At 38.6% G+C, this 18,301-nt stretch overlaps 1 protein-coding gene across 3 annotated transcripts in view; it reads left to right on the forward strand.

Annotated features, from left to right (window-relative positions):
- Window positions 1–15,678, forward strand: part of SLIT2 (slit homolog 2 (Drosophila)) — a 137,920-nt gene extending 122,242 nt beyond the window's left edge. For all 3 annotated transcript variants that reach the window (XM_012660756.1, XM_012660755.1, XM_012660757.1), the window contains 4 exons: window positions 7,139–7,293; window positions 12,071–12,359; window positions 12,600–12,811; window positions 13,887–15,678. In XM_012660756.1, coding sequence (XP_012516210.1) covers window positions 7,139–7,293; window positions 12,071–12,359; window positions 12,600–12,811; window positions 13,887–14,128 — 898 coding nt within the window. In that variant the 3' untranslated portion in view covers window positions 14,129–15,678. The remainder of the gene's footprint in view (window positions 1–7,138; window positions 7,294–12,070; window positions 12,360–12,599; window positions 12,812–13,886) is intronic.
- The last annotated feature ends 2,623 nt before the right edge of the window (window positions 15,679–18,301 follow it).

Raw genomic sequence — 18,301 nt, forward strand, 5'->3', positions numbered from 1 at the left:
ATCAAGGAAAAAGGGAGGAAGGATTGAGAGAAGGAAGGAGGAAAGGAAATGAAGAAATTCTCCATGTATAATATTGAAATGTTTTCAAGATATATTGCTCGGTTAAAAAGAAAAAAATAAGGTAAAACAGTATCAAAGGAGGTAAACAAATATAAGTATTTGTTTTCCATATATTTGCATAAAGAAAAACTAGGTAGAAAGGAAAAAGAGGAGTAGAAACAGGACTTCTGCATGAATGCCATATTATATCATGTTGATTTTGAGCTTTTTGAATGCCATTACCACTCAAAAATAAAATGAAATCTGACAAAATTGGGAGAAGTAATAATACATTAAGTTATTGTTTCTATAGGATATTTTTGGTTAAAATTTTCATTTTACATGTCAATTATTGTTTCAAATAAATCAATATGAGGACAATTACGTTATGAAATTATATCTAGGCTGATAATTTGCCACCCTTCTTAGAGGCTTTCTTTTAATCTAGACAAGGAGAATCTTTTTAAAAAAAATTCTTAATGAGAAATACATGCTTCTTTCTTTAGATTCAAATTTATGTCATTTTCCAAACGACAGCTTCTTTGGAAACACAGTCAACTACTATTTAAAATTAAAATAGTAGTTGACATAGCTTTAAATGCATTTAAGAAAACATAAGATGTTGTAATTATTCCTTTAGCAGTAGAAATAAAGCAGCTTCCACATTTTCTCATTTTACTCTTACATCCTGACAGAAGATCTTGGCTTCTTGTAGACACACATACTGTTGAAAGAACCAAACATACAGGCAGAGGTATAGAGCGGTTGTTTTCTGAAGTATGCGTTGTAATTACTTGTAAGGCATATTAAAACACAGATTGCTGGACACCACCACTAGTTACTGATTCAGGCGATTTCAAGTAAGCCTGAGAATTTGAATTTCTAACAAGTTCCAGGGCGATGCTGTGCTCCAGGGACTACGCTTTGAGAGTCCCTGTGTAAAAGGAATATATTTGAGCTATACTGTGAGAGCTGATGGTGTGTGTCTTTTCCCATATCCAAGTTTCACGACATCATGCTTATCAGCCATGTTGGGAGTATTTCTATCACAAAAATCAGCAAATGCTACAAATTTTTGTTTTTTGTTTTTTTTTAGAGAGCCAGCTACTAAAACATTTGCCAACATCCCACTGCCTAAAAGGCTGTAACTAGTAATAACAGAGATGAAATGTGCTGCCTAACAGGGGAATGGATGTAGAATATGGCGCAAATGCCCAATTTTTATAGCACTTAAAGAATAGCATAAAGAGAAACTCAGTAATAGTGTCATGAATGAATGAATTAATGGAAGCCTAAACTTAAAGCTAATATCAGCAGTAGGCCCTCAGACAGGGATGAAGTAATAAATTTTTATTCTAAAGCAGGCCAATAATTTGTTGTTATTCAAAGTGACTTTTTAAAATCTAGATAAGGAGAAACTATTTTTACAAAAGTTCTTAATGAAAAAATATATGTTTCTTTCTTTAGATTCAAATTAATGTCATTTTCCAAAACAGACAGCTTCTTTGGGAACACGATCAACTACTGTTTAAAAATGAGAAAATCAGATGTTAATGCATGGTATAGTTCTGTATTAGTATTATATCTCTGTATTAGTAATTATTATTACTAATATAGAACTATATCATGCATTAAATCAATTTCCATATTTAGGGACCTGTTCAACTTCAGGGGGCTTTCTATGGCCTACTATTAGGTTTGGTGGGCTACATAGCCTCTGGATTATACAACTTACAGGCTTACATTTCAACAAACAAACAAAAAACTCAACAAGGATAGACTCTGTTCCTAAGGAGTTCAGTCTCACTGGGGAGGCAGACAGTAGACAGAAGCTATGTGGTCATCTTATTTCCAGGATAAAAATTCAGCCATTCTTGATATCCACAGGGGAAGGCACAGCCCTTTGCTAGCTTTATAAACTTGGGTAAGTTTCTTCACTCCTTTATGCTTCAGTTTTCTCATCGCAACAATTTCAGTTGTATTCGGTTTTCACAAGAGGTTGAGAATGAATGAATCTAAAGCACCTAGCACAGGGCTTGGCACAGAGCAGGTTCACAATAATTGGTGAGATGGTGATTTATACATACTCTTCATGCTCAGATATCTGAATACAGAAAACTAAATATACATGTGGGAACTTCAGTGCCTCACATCTGAATCTACAGTATGTTCGAGTGTAGAGGTCCCTTTCTTCTTATTTTAGTATGCTTTATTTAAATTAATCTGTTTTAAAAGCACTAATTAAAATAAAACATTACTTAATAAACTATTTGGTAAAACTTAATTCTGAAAAACTATTATGGGTATACATTAATATCTTTAATCGCTTTTGGCTTCTTATTGCTTTCAACTTAAAGAAATAGCCAGGGGCATTCCACACTCCACAGATGACAGATCTTCAGCCCAGAGATACCAAAATGAGATGACCAGTTAAGTTTGTTTGGTTTCTGATTCCTATTTCATTGCATGGAATATGCCACCAGATACTTCTAAGAAAATTTTAAGGCAAAAAACTGACACTCACATAAGCAAAAGTGAACTCTCTATCTTTATGAAAGTACTGAAATATCTTAGGATTTATGGTTGAGACAGAAATATAAAAATGTCGTTGTTAATGTGTCCTGGGTAAATAGAGTAGACAAAGAAAATCAGAGCCATTTTAGAGCCCCTCTCTTCTTTTCAAGCCCCAAGAATTTAAACTCTTTCCGTAGGAAACCACAGGCATAGCTGGATAACTGCTTTGGTTTCATCCACCCATTTAGAGTCTAGAAATTCAAGAAAACAAAACAAATCTCAGGTAATGGATGACTATAGTAAAACTAAACTACATAATAATGGTAATAAATGCAATTTATGTTCCCGGTGAAAGGGCTCAAATTTAAGTGTTTCACTTATGACTTTTGTGAGTCATGAAATATATAGTTCCTTAGGGAGTGGGGAAAGAGAGTTTATCAATACTTATCAAAACTCAAAAGGACGCCGTGCATTGCAAGTGGGTATGTAGGCGACGACTGTGATAGACTGCAAAATCAGTGATAGCTCAGGCAGTCTTGCCGTGTAACAACTGGTGCGTCCATCACGGCTTTCATTTTAAAAGGGTTTGTAGGCAAAGAATCCCTGGACATCCCCTAGTTTATCTCATGCTATAGAAGACAGTGTAAAACACCAATTTATATTCTTGACGCTTGCATATTCTCTTCAGGCCGCATCACACAATATCCTCTTTAAAAAAAAGAATCTAAAAATATTAATTTTACAATACTTACCTGCTAAAAGGTCAAGACGAAATCTCACTTAATTCCAGGGAGATATAAATGGAATTAAGCTCAGTGGTAATTCTTGTCAGGTTCTGGAATAATCAGATTAGACATTTTAAACTTTTAAGGCAAGAAGAATCAACCCAGTCAGAATCTCATTCATAATTGGGAAAATAGAATCCAAATCCCATTTTCAAATCCACATACTTTATATGAATCCTCATATCCTTCAAACTCTCACAAGATTATTATATTTTATTACAATTTAATGATTTTTAGTAAACGTACCAAGGTGTGCGACCATCACATAAAGTTACTTGCTGTAAAACTTTATCCCCAGGCTGTTTGGAAGGGAAATCACATATTAAAGGCTTATTAGAAGTGAGAAGGAGAACACATGTCATTTGTACAGTACTGAGTACTCTTCAGGTTGTTGATTGTAAAAGGAGGGCGTAAATGAAGAGCACATGAGTACACTGGAGCCAGGCAGCCTGGCTTCAAATCTGTTCAGCGACTAGTAAGCTGTGTCACCTTGAGTATGCCCAGCTCTTGTTGTGCGGCTTAAGTGAGGGAGTACATGTGAAGTTCTTAGAACAGTACCGGGCCCATAATATGTGCTATATATTAACAATTCCTTGCTCTTACTATTTGCATTTGTCTGACGAGGTAAAAAAGGCCGAGAAAAATTGCCTAAAAATCACACTAACCCAAGATCACACAACTAATGAGAGCTAGCACAAGCTGAGCAAGATTTATCTCTCAGCATCATCCTTCAGGATACTGCCACAGAAAGTTCTGATTTTTTTTTAATAAAATGAATCTTTCAGAGGTCCTTTCCTAAATATACTTGAAGCCTAACACATCTCCCTTATATTTACTTTATATATATATATATATATTACATATATGTGTGTGTATGTATTTTATATAAAATCATCTACTATTTACCAGAGGCTCTGCTGGATACAGTAAGGAATGCAGAAATGAATAATACATGGCCCCTTCTTTAAAGTAGCTTATAATTAGCAGGGATTTAAGATATGTACTCTCGCCAAAAAATAAAATGGAACACAGAAGGGAATAAAGGAGCAGTGGCAGTAGGTAAAGTGAATTGATGATGAACTTACCTACCTCCAGGTTCCCAAATGACACACTGCATTAGGGTGTATAAAACTTTGAAGGTCTTACTTACGTCTTTCAGTTGTACTGCATCAAACGCCATCATTGTCAATGACGTGCCTGTATTGATTTTCAAAGACTGATAATGTGACCAAGAATCTAATTTTAAAGGAAAATAGGGGGCCTCATCATTAATATATATAATTTAATTAAGGTCAATGTTCATAAAATATTCATATAAAACCACTTAGAGAGTTGTAAATGACCACAAAAGAAAAATAATTGGCTTCTACCTTTTTTATGCCTATTTTTATTTTAATGTTTTACTTTAAAACTTTTAGTAACTTGAACAAGCTGTGCCCCAAAGAAGCTATTATATTTCCACCAGCCCTCAGCATTATCTTACAATTAATATTAAACATAAAGCTCAATTAAATTTCTTCCTGAAGAAGATTCTGAAATATTATTGAATTATTTAAATGATGATAGTGGTCATGGTAGTGGAGTTGCTGGTGCTGAGAGTGATGGTGATACTAATAATATCTAACATTTAACTTGGCTGTGCTTTGCTTTTTTTTTTGAGACAGGGTCTTACTGTGTTGCCCAGGCTGGAGTGCTGTGGCCCAATTATAGCTCACTGTAACCTTGAACTCCTGGGCTCAAGTGATCCTCTTGCCTTAGCCTCCCAAGTAGCTGGGACAAAAGGCATGCACCACCACATCCAGCTTTTTTTTTTTTTTTTTTTTTTTAGAGACAGGGTCTCGCTATGTTGCCCAGGCTGGTCTCAAACTGCTGCCCTCAAGCAATCCTGCCTCTGCCTCCAAAAGTGCTGGGATTACAGGTGTGAGCAATCACGTCCAGCCTATGCTATGCATCTTTAAAAAATCATTTCATATACACCTCAAATTAACCATAGAATGGAGATATATTTATTAGCATGTACTCAAGAGAAAACTGAAGTTTACTAGTAATTGAGTAACTTATCTAAGGTCAAACATTTAATAAATTCAGGACCAGGATTCAAATACAGGTTTGTCTAACTCCAAAATCTGTATGTTTAACCACCAGCCGATATTACTACACAGCATATCTTCTTAGAAGAGAGTCACATTTAAGGCCACTAGCAGTTGCTATGCAACTTTACCTAGAAAGTAATTTCGTAGTTTATTGTTTTGTCTGCCAATTTTAATGGTGTTAAGTGTTAGCATAATTAAATGTGTAGAAGGCAAAAATGTTGGTTGATATATCTAACACTTTTTGAAAGTTGATGTCTGAGACAGGTCCCTGCACACGTGGACTGAACTAACCACATAAGCCAAGAGAACTTCAAATGTTTTCACATTACTGCAAAATGGTTCATATTGTTCTCAAATCAAAAAACTCTATATTCTCTAACAGCAAACAATGGAATATGATTAGATAGTGGTGAGAACTATGCAGAAATTTTAATACATGTTTCTTTCATTGTCAGGCTTGACCTTTTTGCAAATTTAAAGATCGGTGCCTGGAAATTTAGGCAATTATTTCATATAGGGAATATTAGGCATTCAGATTTAGGAATAATCTATTATATGCTCACATATTTCAATTTTGGAAGCTCTGTTCGGTCTTTCTAGTCAGCATCCCACTATGTTAGGTTTCTAATAATCACTGTTTATTTTTTGACCCCAACTTCCATTATGCCATATTTTGCATGTACAGTGAAAGGTAAATATATTCCTGACACTGCACTGTGTATTGATCCTATTTTTTTCTTTGATCCTATTTCATTGGTCCTGTTTTCTTTTTTCGTGCTGTAACACCAGAGTTAGATTTGCAACCACCTTTTAAAACCACATAGTATATATTTGCGAATTGCACTCAACTTCATCTTGTTTTTCAATGTCCATTTTCCATTTACCTCAGTTTCTTAATCTTTTTGTTTTTATCCATTTTGTGAATTTTTATAATCCCCTTTAAGGTTTTTAGAAGCTGGAGGTAATAATTGTTAGAACTAGCCCTTTCAAGTTTTAGAAAAGAAACTGGAAAACCACCATCATTGCTAAATTTTCTAGATATGACTGTGTTAAGTGTTTTATTTAATCTGTTATTTCCATGTCTTCACTGAGCACAGACTCCTTCACCCCTTCAGAGCTCCTTCAGAGCACCCCTCTGAAAAATGCACAGAAAGTGAGAGTATTTTGTCATCTAACAAATTTCAAAAATTCGAAGATTCTACCCATTTGGTTCTTGTTATATTTGTGTGTATGTTTGATTCTGATAAGTCCTGATGTACAGTGTTATGAGAGCAAAAGCCAGGGACCCCCTAACATCAATGTCTCTAGAGTATATTTGCAACAGGAATAGGTTCTTTGTCTTTTCAATACTATTTGGAGCAACAGACATTATCTTAGTAAATGGGACTTTTTTGGCATTTAAAAGCAAATGTATAAATTATCCTTTGTAATTTCTACATGCTGAGGGGATGTGGCTGGATAATGATAAAATGTACTCATTTCCTCTTCTCCCCATGGGAGAACGAACATTTTGTATTCACTGCCTGGAAATCTGGAATTGATTGCATCTCCTTAAAAATATCTTTTTTTGAAAAAATCAACTACTGGTCTTTATCTTCACTAGTGTTAGATGAGTGTCTTTTCCCAAGGAGTGCTTATTGAAGTTTGCATTTTAATTCTTTTTCTTTAATGAAAAGAAGACTCATCTGAGTTGTTTTTCCATTGTAGTGTGGAAACAATCAATGATGGAAACTTCCATATCGTGGAATTGCTTGCCCTGGATCAGAGTCTCTCTTTGTCCGTGGATGGAGGGAGTCCCAAAATCATCACCAACTTGTCAAAGCAGTCCACTCTGAATTTTGACTCTCCGCTTTATGTAGGAGGTAAGCTCTTTCCAAATTTAATGGGTCCCCAAACCTTGTGATTCTCATCGTGGATTAATTCTGAAGTTATGGATGCCTAGTGCATCAATATTTATCATTAACCAATAGTGATCAATCATTGTAAGATGGACAACAAGGATAGAACATATGGGTTTTATGGGACCATTTTGTAATCCTGCCTCGGGTTCTAACTAAATGTGTCATTGGGATAGAGAAGAACATTAATTAATATTTCTTTTGTGTTTATCACGCTAGGTGACTTGTACATCATATCATTTAATCTTATATTTGACATGTCTACAGAAAAAGAAAGTGAGTTAAAGGACAAATCAGACAATGAAGAAAATAATGAAACAAGCTCTATGTAAACTGGGGAGGGAATGACCTCCCGTCAGTTGCCATGAGGAGTCAAACCCTAGCAGCTCAATCAGATGTTTAGCAGGCTGGAGTTTCTGCACTGCAGTTGCTAATTCACGTGGATGATAGAATAATTATCAATGAAATCCAATTAATTAATTAATTAAATGTATAAATTGCATTGAGGTAACAGAAAGTAGTTCTTTTAAGCTAAGCTCTCAAGGTGAATGAACAAGAGAGTGGGTTGGAAAGGTAGGTTAGAGCTTGGAGTAATGAAGACTCTGGACTTGATTTTTAAGCAACAACAAGGCAGATGAATAAATAGATGAGGGACAGAAGTATAAGCAAAGTCTAAAGAAGCCTAGAGAAGAGGACCTACTAAGGAGAGAGCTCCCACTCTTCCCTCTGTCTAGAGGAGGAAATATAAACTGGAGGCATAGAATTTCAAAATTTAGGCAAAAGAGCAAGAAAGCAGGTAATATTGAATTGATATACTTTGAATTAAATTACATTGAATTGGGCTGAATTCATGAAAAAACTAACTCATTTGAAGGTAAATAAGCTAAAGCTTCTGAAGAGGTCAATGTGCCCGATTTCTTCACCATGACTGGTATTTGCATGAAGTTCACATCATTCCTTGCAAAATAATAACTTTGGGAGGTTACATCGTTATCTTCACCCCTCAAAGCCTTCTCTGAGGGCATTTTCTCAAAATGTCCTTTAAGTCCAGAGCACTTCCCTTTTTAATAATTTCAGTAGTAGAAAATCTTAATACTTTGATAGTTTTCATTTTTTTAAGAAACAATTCAGATTCTTTGGTTCAATTCTGTAGATATGTATGGAGCACCTACCACAAGCTGAGAACTACATTAATGGACACATAAAATATACAAAATTGAAAAGAAACTTCCTTTCTGCTCCCAGGGAAGTGGGGAATGCAGATACATCTTTAAATAACTACAATGCATTATAATTAAATGATTGCCTATTGAAACTTCTCTGCAAGTCATCTGATCTAATTGCTTCATGGGAATCACAGCTTTGAGCCTCATTAAAAACAAAAACCTTCCATTCCTGCCTGTACTCCAGTTATCAGGGTTGCTTTGGGATGAGTGAAGCAAGTCACAGATGTACCTGTGATTTGAGAGAAAAGGAATTATATTTATTGAACACATGCTATGTGCCCAACACAATGCTCCTTTTACAGCCTTAATCCTGAGAGACCTTAAGAAATAGTTATTATTTTCGGTCTCTGAGAGACAACCTCTGGGACATTATATAACCTGTCCAAGTTCACTATTATGTAATAGACACCTCGTTTAAGTCCAGATTTGACTACATAGTCACCTACATTGCCACTCACTGCTTACCATAAGGCAGAAAGGGAAGCAATCTAAGCTTCGTGGCTTTTTGCTCTTTATTTCTGGACTCGTCCTTCACTTGACTTTATTATGCATTCATTAGGAACCATTGCATTAAATCTTTTAAAACCCCTTTAGAATGTTGTGCAAAAACTTTTTTTAAATACAGGATGGGATTGTTTAGGTCAGAACATTTTCAAAAAAGGGAAAAAAAATTTAAACTCCGAAATGCAAACTGCTAATCTTCCAAGGATAGAGGACCTGAGAAATCCACAGAGCACCTCTGTCTTCCTGAGCCTGAAGGAGACCGTTTTCATCCCAGCCCCACTGCTCACTTCCTTCCAGCTCAAAGTGCAGTCTCAAGGGTGATTCAGATTTTTAAAATGCAAGAAACCTGAAAAACCACAGCCTGGAATGTTATATGTTATATAAGAAGCTGAGTTAGCAAAGGAGAACAAGGTGTAAACACGTCCAGTTTAGAAACAGGGAAGCTCCCCAAGGACTGTCCCAAGGTAATGTAACCTATGCTATGGCCCCTTGCAAAAGTATTCTCTGGCAAAATGGAGAGGCAGCTTAACCTACCCTTGGGTTATCGACTACCCATGATATAGGCTTTACTTAACATGAAACAATTTAATAGTCATGTTTTCTGTATAATAGCCGAACCGGAACCTTTATTACTTAATGGACAAACACTAAATAAATAAAGAAGACCCACACTCAATTACCCATGCATGCATCGCAAACCCCTTCCTAGTGCCGCTATGGGATGAAGTACATCCGTCTTGATAGTTGGTCCCTTTATTGTCATTTGGAAGCCTGTAGAGCTTAAGGATAAAAATTGTCTGCTAAGTTTTCTGTTAATTCACTGATTGACTGAATTCTGCCTAGGTCCATGGCATAGAGAAAAGGCTTTTAAAAAAACCATGAATCTACTTCTGTTTATCAATTAAGACATAGCTCCCTGGCCAAGCACATGAAAAGGTTGACTCAGAATAGTTCTTGATTTTATGATATCCTACTGAAAGTCAAATATAAGTATGATGTATAAACATTTTCATTTACAAATTACTCTAATCAAAGCTGGGCCTTTTGTAATTGCTAGCTTTGGGACTAAAAGAAACACATTTTCCAATTGTTTCTTTCTGCTGTGGAACTTTGCCAATCTGTATTCAGTCTTGACATGTGCACATATGTGGATTGTGCCTCCGTCAAAATGAGCTATTACAAATAGTTTGGTAAGAAATTTATTTTTAATCTCTGAAGAAAGGATCTCTAATGTGTGGTCACTGAAATCCACAGCTTTATGATGGATAGATATGATGAAATTAGAAAGACTTGCCCCAGAACAAGGAATTTCCTGTCACTAGTCCTCTCCTGGAAGTGGTAAATTTCATCCTTATGAACCTGCTCTAGAAAGAAACCAGTTTCCAAGGCCAGAGGGACATAGACTAAAAGCCTGGACTCATGGAATTTCAAAGTCAGGATACTTACTTCAGTACCAAAGTGTGACCATGGACCACCTGCATGAGAATCACCTGAGCTGCATGTTAACATTCAGGTTTCTGCACCTCTCCCCTTCCCTACAGAATCAGAAACGCAGGGGCTGGTGGAGGGTGAGGGGGATGGACAGCTGCCTTTGAATGTGCATTTCTGGTGGTTCTTATACGTGACAAGCTTGGAAACAACTGCTCTGGCCCATCCACTCATGTTATAGATGAGAAAACCACATGCCAAAGAGAAGAAATGACTGACCCAGGTGCACACAGAACCAAAAATAAAGACTTGACCTCTAACCTGTTGGTCTTCTACACCTAGCTGTCTGACTTTGGTGCCTGCTAGGACACACAGGGGGCTGCATCTGACGGAAAGGGGGAGGCTGGCACAGGGCAGGGCCCAGAGAGCCCTGTGGTTCTTGGTCTTTATAACCAACAACACCCTGGAGAGTGAGAGCCTGGGTCTTCCCCGGCCTAGAACCTCCAGCCAGTAGCTCAGAGTCCAGGCACGGCCAGGGCATGAGCACCAGTGGGGAAAGTCAGCCGCCACTCCAAAGGCCTCCAGTTCCCTCTCCACCCCATAGTGACCTGGATGACTGCCTCCTGGGGATGCAGTCCAGGAACTATTTAAGGGTCTGGCTTAGGCTATGGAAAGATTCCTCAGTTTTGCCAAAATGAGGGTTACCAGATGACTGTCACTAGTGTAATGTGTATGGCCAAAGATTGCAAACACTCTGTTTTGGAAGGAATTTCTTTTGTATTCCTGACTTCCTTGGACTGTGAAGGCTTCACTCTCAATTAACAAGAAAAAAAAAAATGATGTGAATGAGGTGCTGTCCTGATGAGAATCAGGGGCAAGTTTTTCAGGCACTGACATCAGTGACTGAGCTCAGGGACATTGCCAGTGATGAGCAGGACTAGTTGCTGACTTAGAATTCGGCAGGGCCGGAGTGAACGGTCAGTGTGAACCCAGCTCTCCCGCTCTGAAACTTGGTGGACCTAACCCTGACTTCAGGGATTGAGGAGGTTTGTCTCACCCACCTGACTCTTACCTGAATTTGCTGGGTGACATTGGGCATGTCACTTGACTTCTCTGGACCCTGGCCCCTCATCTTTAAGATAAGGATAAGAATTAGTCAAGGGATTAGAAACTGAGCTTTGTGGAGCTCTAGGCTTCCAGGGATGTGGGACCAAAGGCAGTGAGTGGGGAGCATAGAGAGAAGTGAGCACTAATCCCCCCAATCTGGTTTGTGAGTACAGCAGCTCTGCCTCTAAGTCTTATATATTTATGTGTCCGTGTAAAGTTTTGTTTGAAACAAATTTTAACAATTAAAGATTGACCACCAGTGAACTAGGTACTTTATTCTAGTTGTGCGTTAGAATTGCTTACAGTATCTTCCAAAAACGCACCTCTCTTCTCTACTCCGCGCCCCACCCTCAACCCTGCCCAGATATCCTCATTTAGTAGGTGTGGGATGAGGACCCAAGCATCATTATTTCTGGGTGGCAAATGGCTGAGGAGCCCCCAAAGAGCCTGACCTCTGACATGGTGTCCCTCCTCAGGCATGCCCGGGAAGAACAACGTGGCATCTCTGCGCCAGGCCTCTGGGCAGAATGGCACCAGCTTCCATGGCTGCATCCGGAACCTGTACATCAACAGTGAGCTGCAGGACTTCAGGAAGGTGCCCATGCAAACAGGCATTCTGCCCGGCTGTGAACCGTGCCACAAGAAGGTGTGTGCCCACGGCACGTGCCAGCCCAGCAGCCAGGCAAGCTTCACCTGCGAGTGCCAAGAAGGATGGATGGGGCCCCTCTGTGACCAGCGGACCAATGACCCCTGTCTTGGGAATAAGTAAGTTTGTGCTGCTTGGTAGTTGAATCCACACTCAGACCCTTAAAGCAAAACCCAAGAAAGGAAGAAAGACAAGTAGGTGGAGGGAGGGATAGAGGAAGGGAAGAAGGGAAAGAATTTAGCCCATTAGCACTCTGTCCCTCATATTTGCCTAGACATCCTCCATTCTTATCTTACCTCTATCCATTCTTTCTTCCTCTGCCAAATGCATTCCCTTTCCTGTGTTCCTCTTCCCTGTAGATGTGTACATGGCACCTGCTTGCCCATCAACGCATTCTCCTACAGCTGTAAGTGCCTGGAGGGCCATGGGGGTGTCCTCTGTGACGAAGAGGAGGATCTGTTTAACCCCTGCCAGGCGATCAAGTGTAAGCATGGGAAATGCAGGCTCTCGGGACTTGGGCAGCCCTACTGTGAATGCATCAGCGGATACACAGGGGACAGCTGTGATCGAGGTAAGCCAGCCCAGCTGGGCACCTCCCTCTCTTGGAGAAGCAAGAGGGGTCCCCCATCTTTGAAAAGAGAGAGAAAGGGTGAAAAAAAACAGATGAGTAACATGAGAGAATATCAGGTCTTTGCACTACTTCCAGTTGCTGCTGTTGATTTATTTTCAAGCGTTGTGAAGGTACCAGATGGGAAATGTCCTAAACCTCCGGCACAGGATTCTCCACAGCCTTTAGCTGCCTTCCCACAAGTTGATTTGCTGTGAAATCCTCCCTTTGACCTTATGGAGAAGCACATTTACTTTCCTTGCCTCTTGCCTTTACCTGCTCTTCTCATCCACGTATATTATTAATTCATCTTTGGGCACAGAGAAGATGGAGCTAATACTTCTGCCCCAGTTTTAGTAGAAAATCACCTTTTACCTTAGGATTGACCGATTTATCACAGCGAATTATGCGGGTGAGAGGGACGGAAACAGGCCGACTTCTTATTCCACCTTCCTCCTCCTCCTTTGTCTGCGTGATCAGAGCCCGCCTTGCCTCCAGCTGGCACGGATTCCGTGTGTCGTGTATCAGGGACGAGACAAGAGGAACGTGCCCGTGGAAGCCTTTAGCAGATGTCTCTTTTTTGAACTATGTACTTCTTACTAGGGTAATTTATGAAGTTAGTGGAATGTTACTTGTATTAAGTAACAGATTGGATACTATTAAACTGCAGGTCTAGTAAATTAAATTGCACACTCTCTGAAACTGCTCCCTGTGGTAAACAAAACCAGCTGTTAGTGGTGTAAAAACAGAAGATATGTATTTTTCCCCTTTTTTGCAATGAAGGAAAAGATTTAAGAATCCAATTTTCTTGTCAGTGCAATAGTATTGTATTTATTGTCTACATATCTAGCATTCACTTTGCTGAAAATAAAGACCAAAAAGAAGCATTTTTTAAAGAACATCAGGCTGTGCCACCAGCCAAGAATATGTAGTATACGTTGCGAAGGGGGAGCAAAGACGGCACCTCGTGATTCGCGGTCACTCTGCATGATTTACAGTGACTGTCCTTAAAACGCTTGTGCTTTTTGTTCTTTTCTAGAAATCTCTTGTCGAGGGGAACGGATAAGAGATTACTACCAAAAGCAGCAGGGCTATGCCGCTTGCCAGACAACCAAGAAGGTCTCGCGGCTGGAGTGCAAAGGCGGGTGCGCGGGAGGGCAGTGCTGTGGACCTCTGAGGAGCAAGCGGCGGAAATACGCCTTCGAGTGCACGGATGGCTCCTCCTTCGTGGACGAGGTGGAGAAGGTGGTGAAGTGCGGCTGCGCCAGGTGTGCGTCCTAAAGCGCCCCTGGCAGCTCCGGCTTCGGAAAGCGGTCCATACTTCTCGACCGTGTTGGACTAATTAATGCTTCATAGTGGAAATATTTGAAATATATTGTAAAATACAGAACAGACTTATTTTTATTATGAGAATAAAGACTTTTTTTTTTTCTGCATTCGGGGAAAAAAAAAAATGCTTGAACTAAAGCTTCCCCCGCGCTGGAGAAGTATGAAGAAAGATCTACCTGCAGGCATTAGAACCACGATGGGAATCGTTGCAGCTCGGACCCATCTTTGTCACATGCTGAAGACAAGCAGAAGCACAGACACGTACACCAGGGACAGTCGAGCTACTGTGCACTGGGTGGAATTGCCCAGAGCGTACAACCTGTGTACCCTCCTTCACGTCAGCGACGTTCACTAGGACATGCCAAGCACACGCGTGTGAGTGAGGATGCAGGCAGGGGAGAGGAGCTCCACAATTCGCAGGTAGAACAAACAGATGAGAAATATTTTGTCCAAAATACAAAATGTCCTAGAGATCTGGGTTCCATTCATGACAGGAAATGAAAGTGCAAACATAAATTTTATCTTCTTTTAAATGTCAGCATGTCAGCAGAAGCAGCACACAAAAGTGTTTATCTACCGTTTTCCAGTATTAATGTTTTTGTAATATAAATGATAAAGGAGATGATAAAGAACCAATAGATTATTGATAAATAAATTAGTAATAATATGAATTTTTTGTTTCTATGAGTTCTAAACAGCCCTATACAGTATTCAGTTTCAGTGAGAAATATTTATTGTATCAAAGTACATTGTACTTAACATTTTAGGCCATCCTTTTGCTGTTTCTCGATGCTTTAATATATATTAATTTATAATTATCCTGATATTTTTGTACATTTTTCAAACTTAAAAATCAGGATTTTTTTTTTTTTTTTTGGCAATAGTACTAACATAGGGTTTTATCTTGGGATAAATATGTGTTGGTCTGTTTGTTGACCTTGACATCTGACCACGGGTGTCACTGACCTACTGGCCTCATTCAGGACACCTGCATGAGTATGCAAAGTCCAAGAGAGGAAAACAAAGATCTGTGTCTGAGATGGTCATTGTACAGAGAGAAGTGACCCCTCCACCACATGCCCTCACAGAAAAGCAACAGTGTATAGCAATCGACACTAGAAAGTAGACCTTTTACAAATTAATATTTCCTTGATGTTTTTTGACCATTTATTGGGGGGGTGGGGATAAAAAAGACTGTCATGTCAAGAACTATGATTTTTTTTTTCCAAACAATAAAACTTCTTTATTACCTTAATGTTCCCATGTTAACATGTTTGCTGCTAAATTACAATGTAGAATTGATAATGATTTATAGTGGACTGTGCTCTTCCCTCATTAAAATCCCAGGGTGCCCTGTAAAGATGCAGATGTTTCTTCCCAAAACCCTTTTTTACAAAGAAAATTAGATGTGCCTGTATAATTCAGTGTGCTTTGTCTTTCTCCAGACTAATATCAGTTACACTACTGATGTTTGTAAATTAAACAGATATTTACTTCATTAACAGCTTGGTGGTTTTCTTAGAAACTGCACCCTCCTTAATAGGCTCTTCCTTAATAATTTTTTAATCAAACTGATACAGAAAGAACAGAGAAGAAAATCTATAGCTTTTTGTTGTCAGAAATTGGTTTGAGTCACATATTGTTGTATCTGGGGACTTTGGAATGGCCACGTGAAAGAGACAGATATAAGAACACACAATCTGCTAGGGAAAAAAAGTACATATTTAATTAATTTCTTTATTAAAATTATAAGGTGAAATTTTTTTTGTTGTTTTTGTTCTTCTCTGTTTCTTTTCCCCACAAATAGAACCAGATGGAAAACAACAAAAGAAGGAGTGTTTTTGCCACTCTCAGGCCAGGCTGGTAGCATCAGGCATGTCATCTATAATAGGGACGCAGCACCGGCTGGGTGCAGTATTAATACCCACCATAAGATTACTTTATTTCCTTGTCAGAGAACATGCACAGAGGCACACACTCAGCACACACACTCACACACACTCTGTCTCCCAGACATGGATAGCCAATCTTTTATTCATTCTTGTTTAAAATGTCTTTGTTTTAATTCTATAAATATTATATCACCGTTGTAAAACATTTATCTATTCCCATTGATTGCTTCTTTTTTCCAAGGGGTTTAAATCATTCATTAAACAAAGAAACATCTGTGGAGATGACGTGATTTAAATTTGTGTTTATAGGTTTGTGTTATCGATATAGCCATTGCATTTTGGGTGCTTATTATGTGCCAGGTTCTCTGTGAAGCCTTTATATGAACTATCTCATTCATCTCTGTAAAACTCTGGGATTGTTGTGCTCCCCGTTTTACACATGCATTGAGGGCTCGTAGACAGAGAGAGGGACCCCACCTCCGCCAGGCACTTGAGACCACAGGGTCTCCAATGAAGGCAACAGCTTAGTAACTACTGCCTTTATTAGGGGACTTTTAAGCCTGGGCTCCTCATTTCTACAGCCCAATAATTCTTCTCGATTGATTATGTAGACTTAAGTAATGTGGATTAGAGACTTTACATTCATTGTTTTTGTTTTTTAAGGAAAACAAAAACTGTGAAGTCCTTGTAGCTTCCAACCTGTATTCTTTCTTCTTCCCGCATATAAAGGCACACAATAAAATTATGGTTGCCTGGGATTTGGGCTGATTTAGCAAGTTTCTTAGGGGATCATTTGCCTTGTGATTAGGACCACCTTCTGCACCTGAGCCCTTCTTTGAGAAAATCCAGTAGCCAAATAATTACTAGCAAATGAGACCAATTAAGCACAATTGTTTATGTTATAAAAGGCTCCTTACCTGTAAGGCCTTGACCATAGGATTCCTTTAAATAGGAAACTATTCTAGAGCATATCCAACAGAATTCAATCCATTAAACAAAAAGCATTTTGCACATTTCAGAATCAAAGCTCCTACACAGAATAATGTACATTTGTAATCTGAAAAAATAAAGTGATTAAACATCCCTGATGTGTTTACATTCAATTCTCACATGAGTGAGGCACCGTTAGGAAATGCCATGGGGATTCAACATGTGTTCGATTTAAGATGTGTTCATTGAATAATAATCATCTAAATCTTTGGAATTTGTTTTCACCACCGGTTTCCTGGAATTATTTCTAAGCAATAGAGACCAGCCCATGTTTTAAAATTGCTCTGAGCACTTTCATTTTTGGATGATTTGCTTTGTCAGCAGCAATTCTTTCTGGAGAAATGATTAAAAGGCTGTTGAAATCGATTCAGGACTTAAGGATCTTGAGCTTTATGGTGTCATCTACCTCATGGAGTGACCATTATTTCAAAAGTAATGTTTGTAAAAAGAAATAAGAAGGTATAAAAAGTATGTGAAGCTTCATACAAAGCTTTATAGTAAGTGTATAAAGCTATGTAAAATACATAAGCTATCATCATTCTTGATCCTGTGTATTCAAAAGTTATTTAACAAAAATTTTTGTCTCCTATCTACTATCTTGTCCAAGGAACTACACTAAACATTCGATAAACAGTTTCAGATGACACAGACATTGCTTCAGCATTTTAGAGCTTATACTGTGCCCAGCTGGGGTTGAAGCTAAAGGGTGTAATAGATGTTATACAAATGATCAAACAATACATAATTTTAGATAGTGATAAGCATCCTGAAGGAAATTATGGGACACTAGAAAAACATACAGCAGGTGGATCCAATCACATACCTATCGGGAGGCTCAGGAAGGCCTGTGTCAGGAAACGATATTTAAGCCAAATCTTGAAGGCTCAGTTGGGGTCTAGGATGGAGGCAGGTGGAAGTTTGTGTGGGGACGGGGATTGGGGGTCCATGCCTGAGGAGGGAAAGAACTCTTATATGGTCAATGAAGCAAAAGAAGTTAGCGTGGCTGCACCGAGGCATACACTTGTGTTTTGTGTGTAACATGACAGTGGCCATTTTCCTGCTTTCTTAACTCACTTCATACAGTCCACGTTTTTCTTTCGAACGTGTTTGCAGTTGATGTCAAAATGTCAACAAAAAGGGATGTCCATTTTAAAATAGCAACTAGTTAGCTGTGCTTAATGCACTTCCTTTCAACTTCCAAATGAAATACCTCTGAAGATATAGAAGTTATGAATATTCAAAA

This window comes from Propithecus coquereli, unplaced genomic scaffold (genome assembly GCF_000956105.1).
Source record: "Propithecus coquereli isolate 6110/MARCELLA unplaced genomic scaffold, Pcoq_1.0 Scaffold677, whole genome shotgun sequence".
In the NCBI taxonomy this organism is placed as follows: domain Eukaryota; kingdom Metazoa; phylum Chordata; class Mammalia; order Primates; family Indriidae; genus Propithecus; species Propithecus coquereli.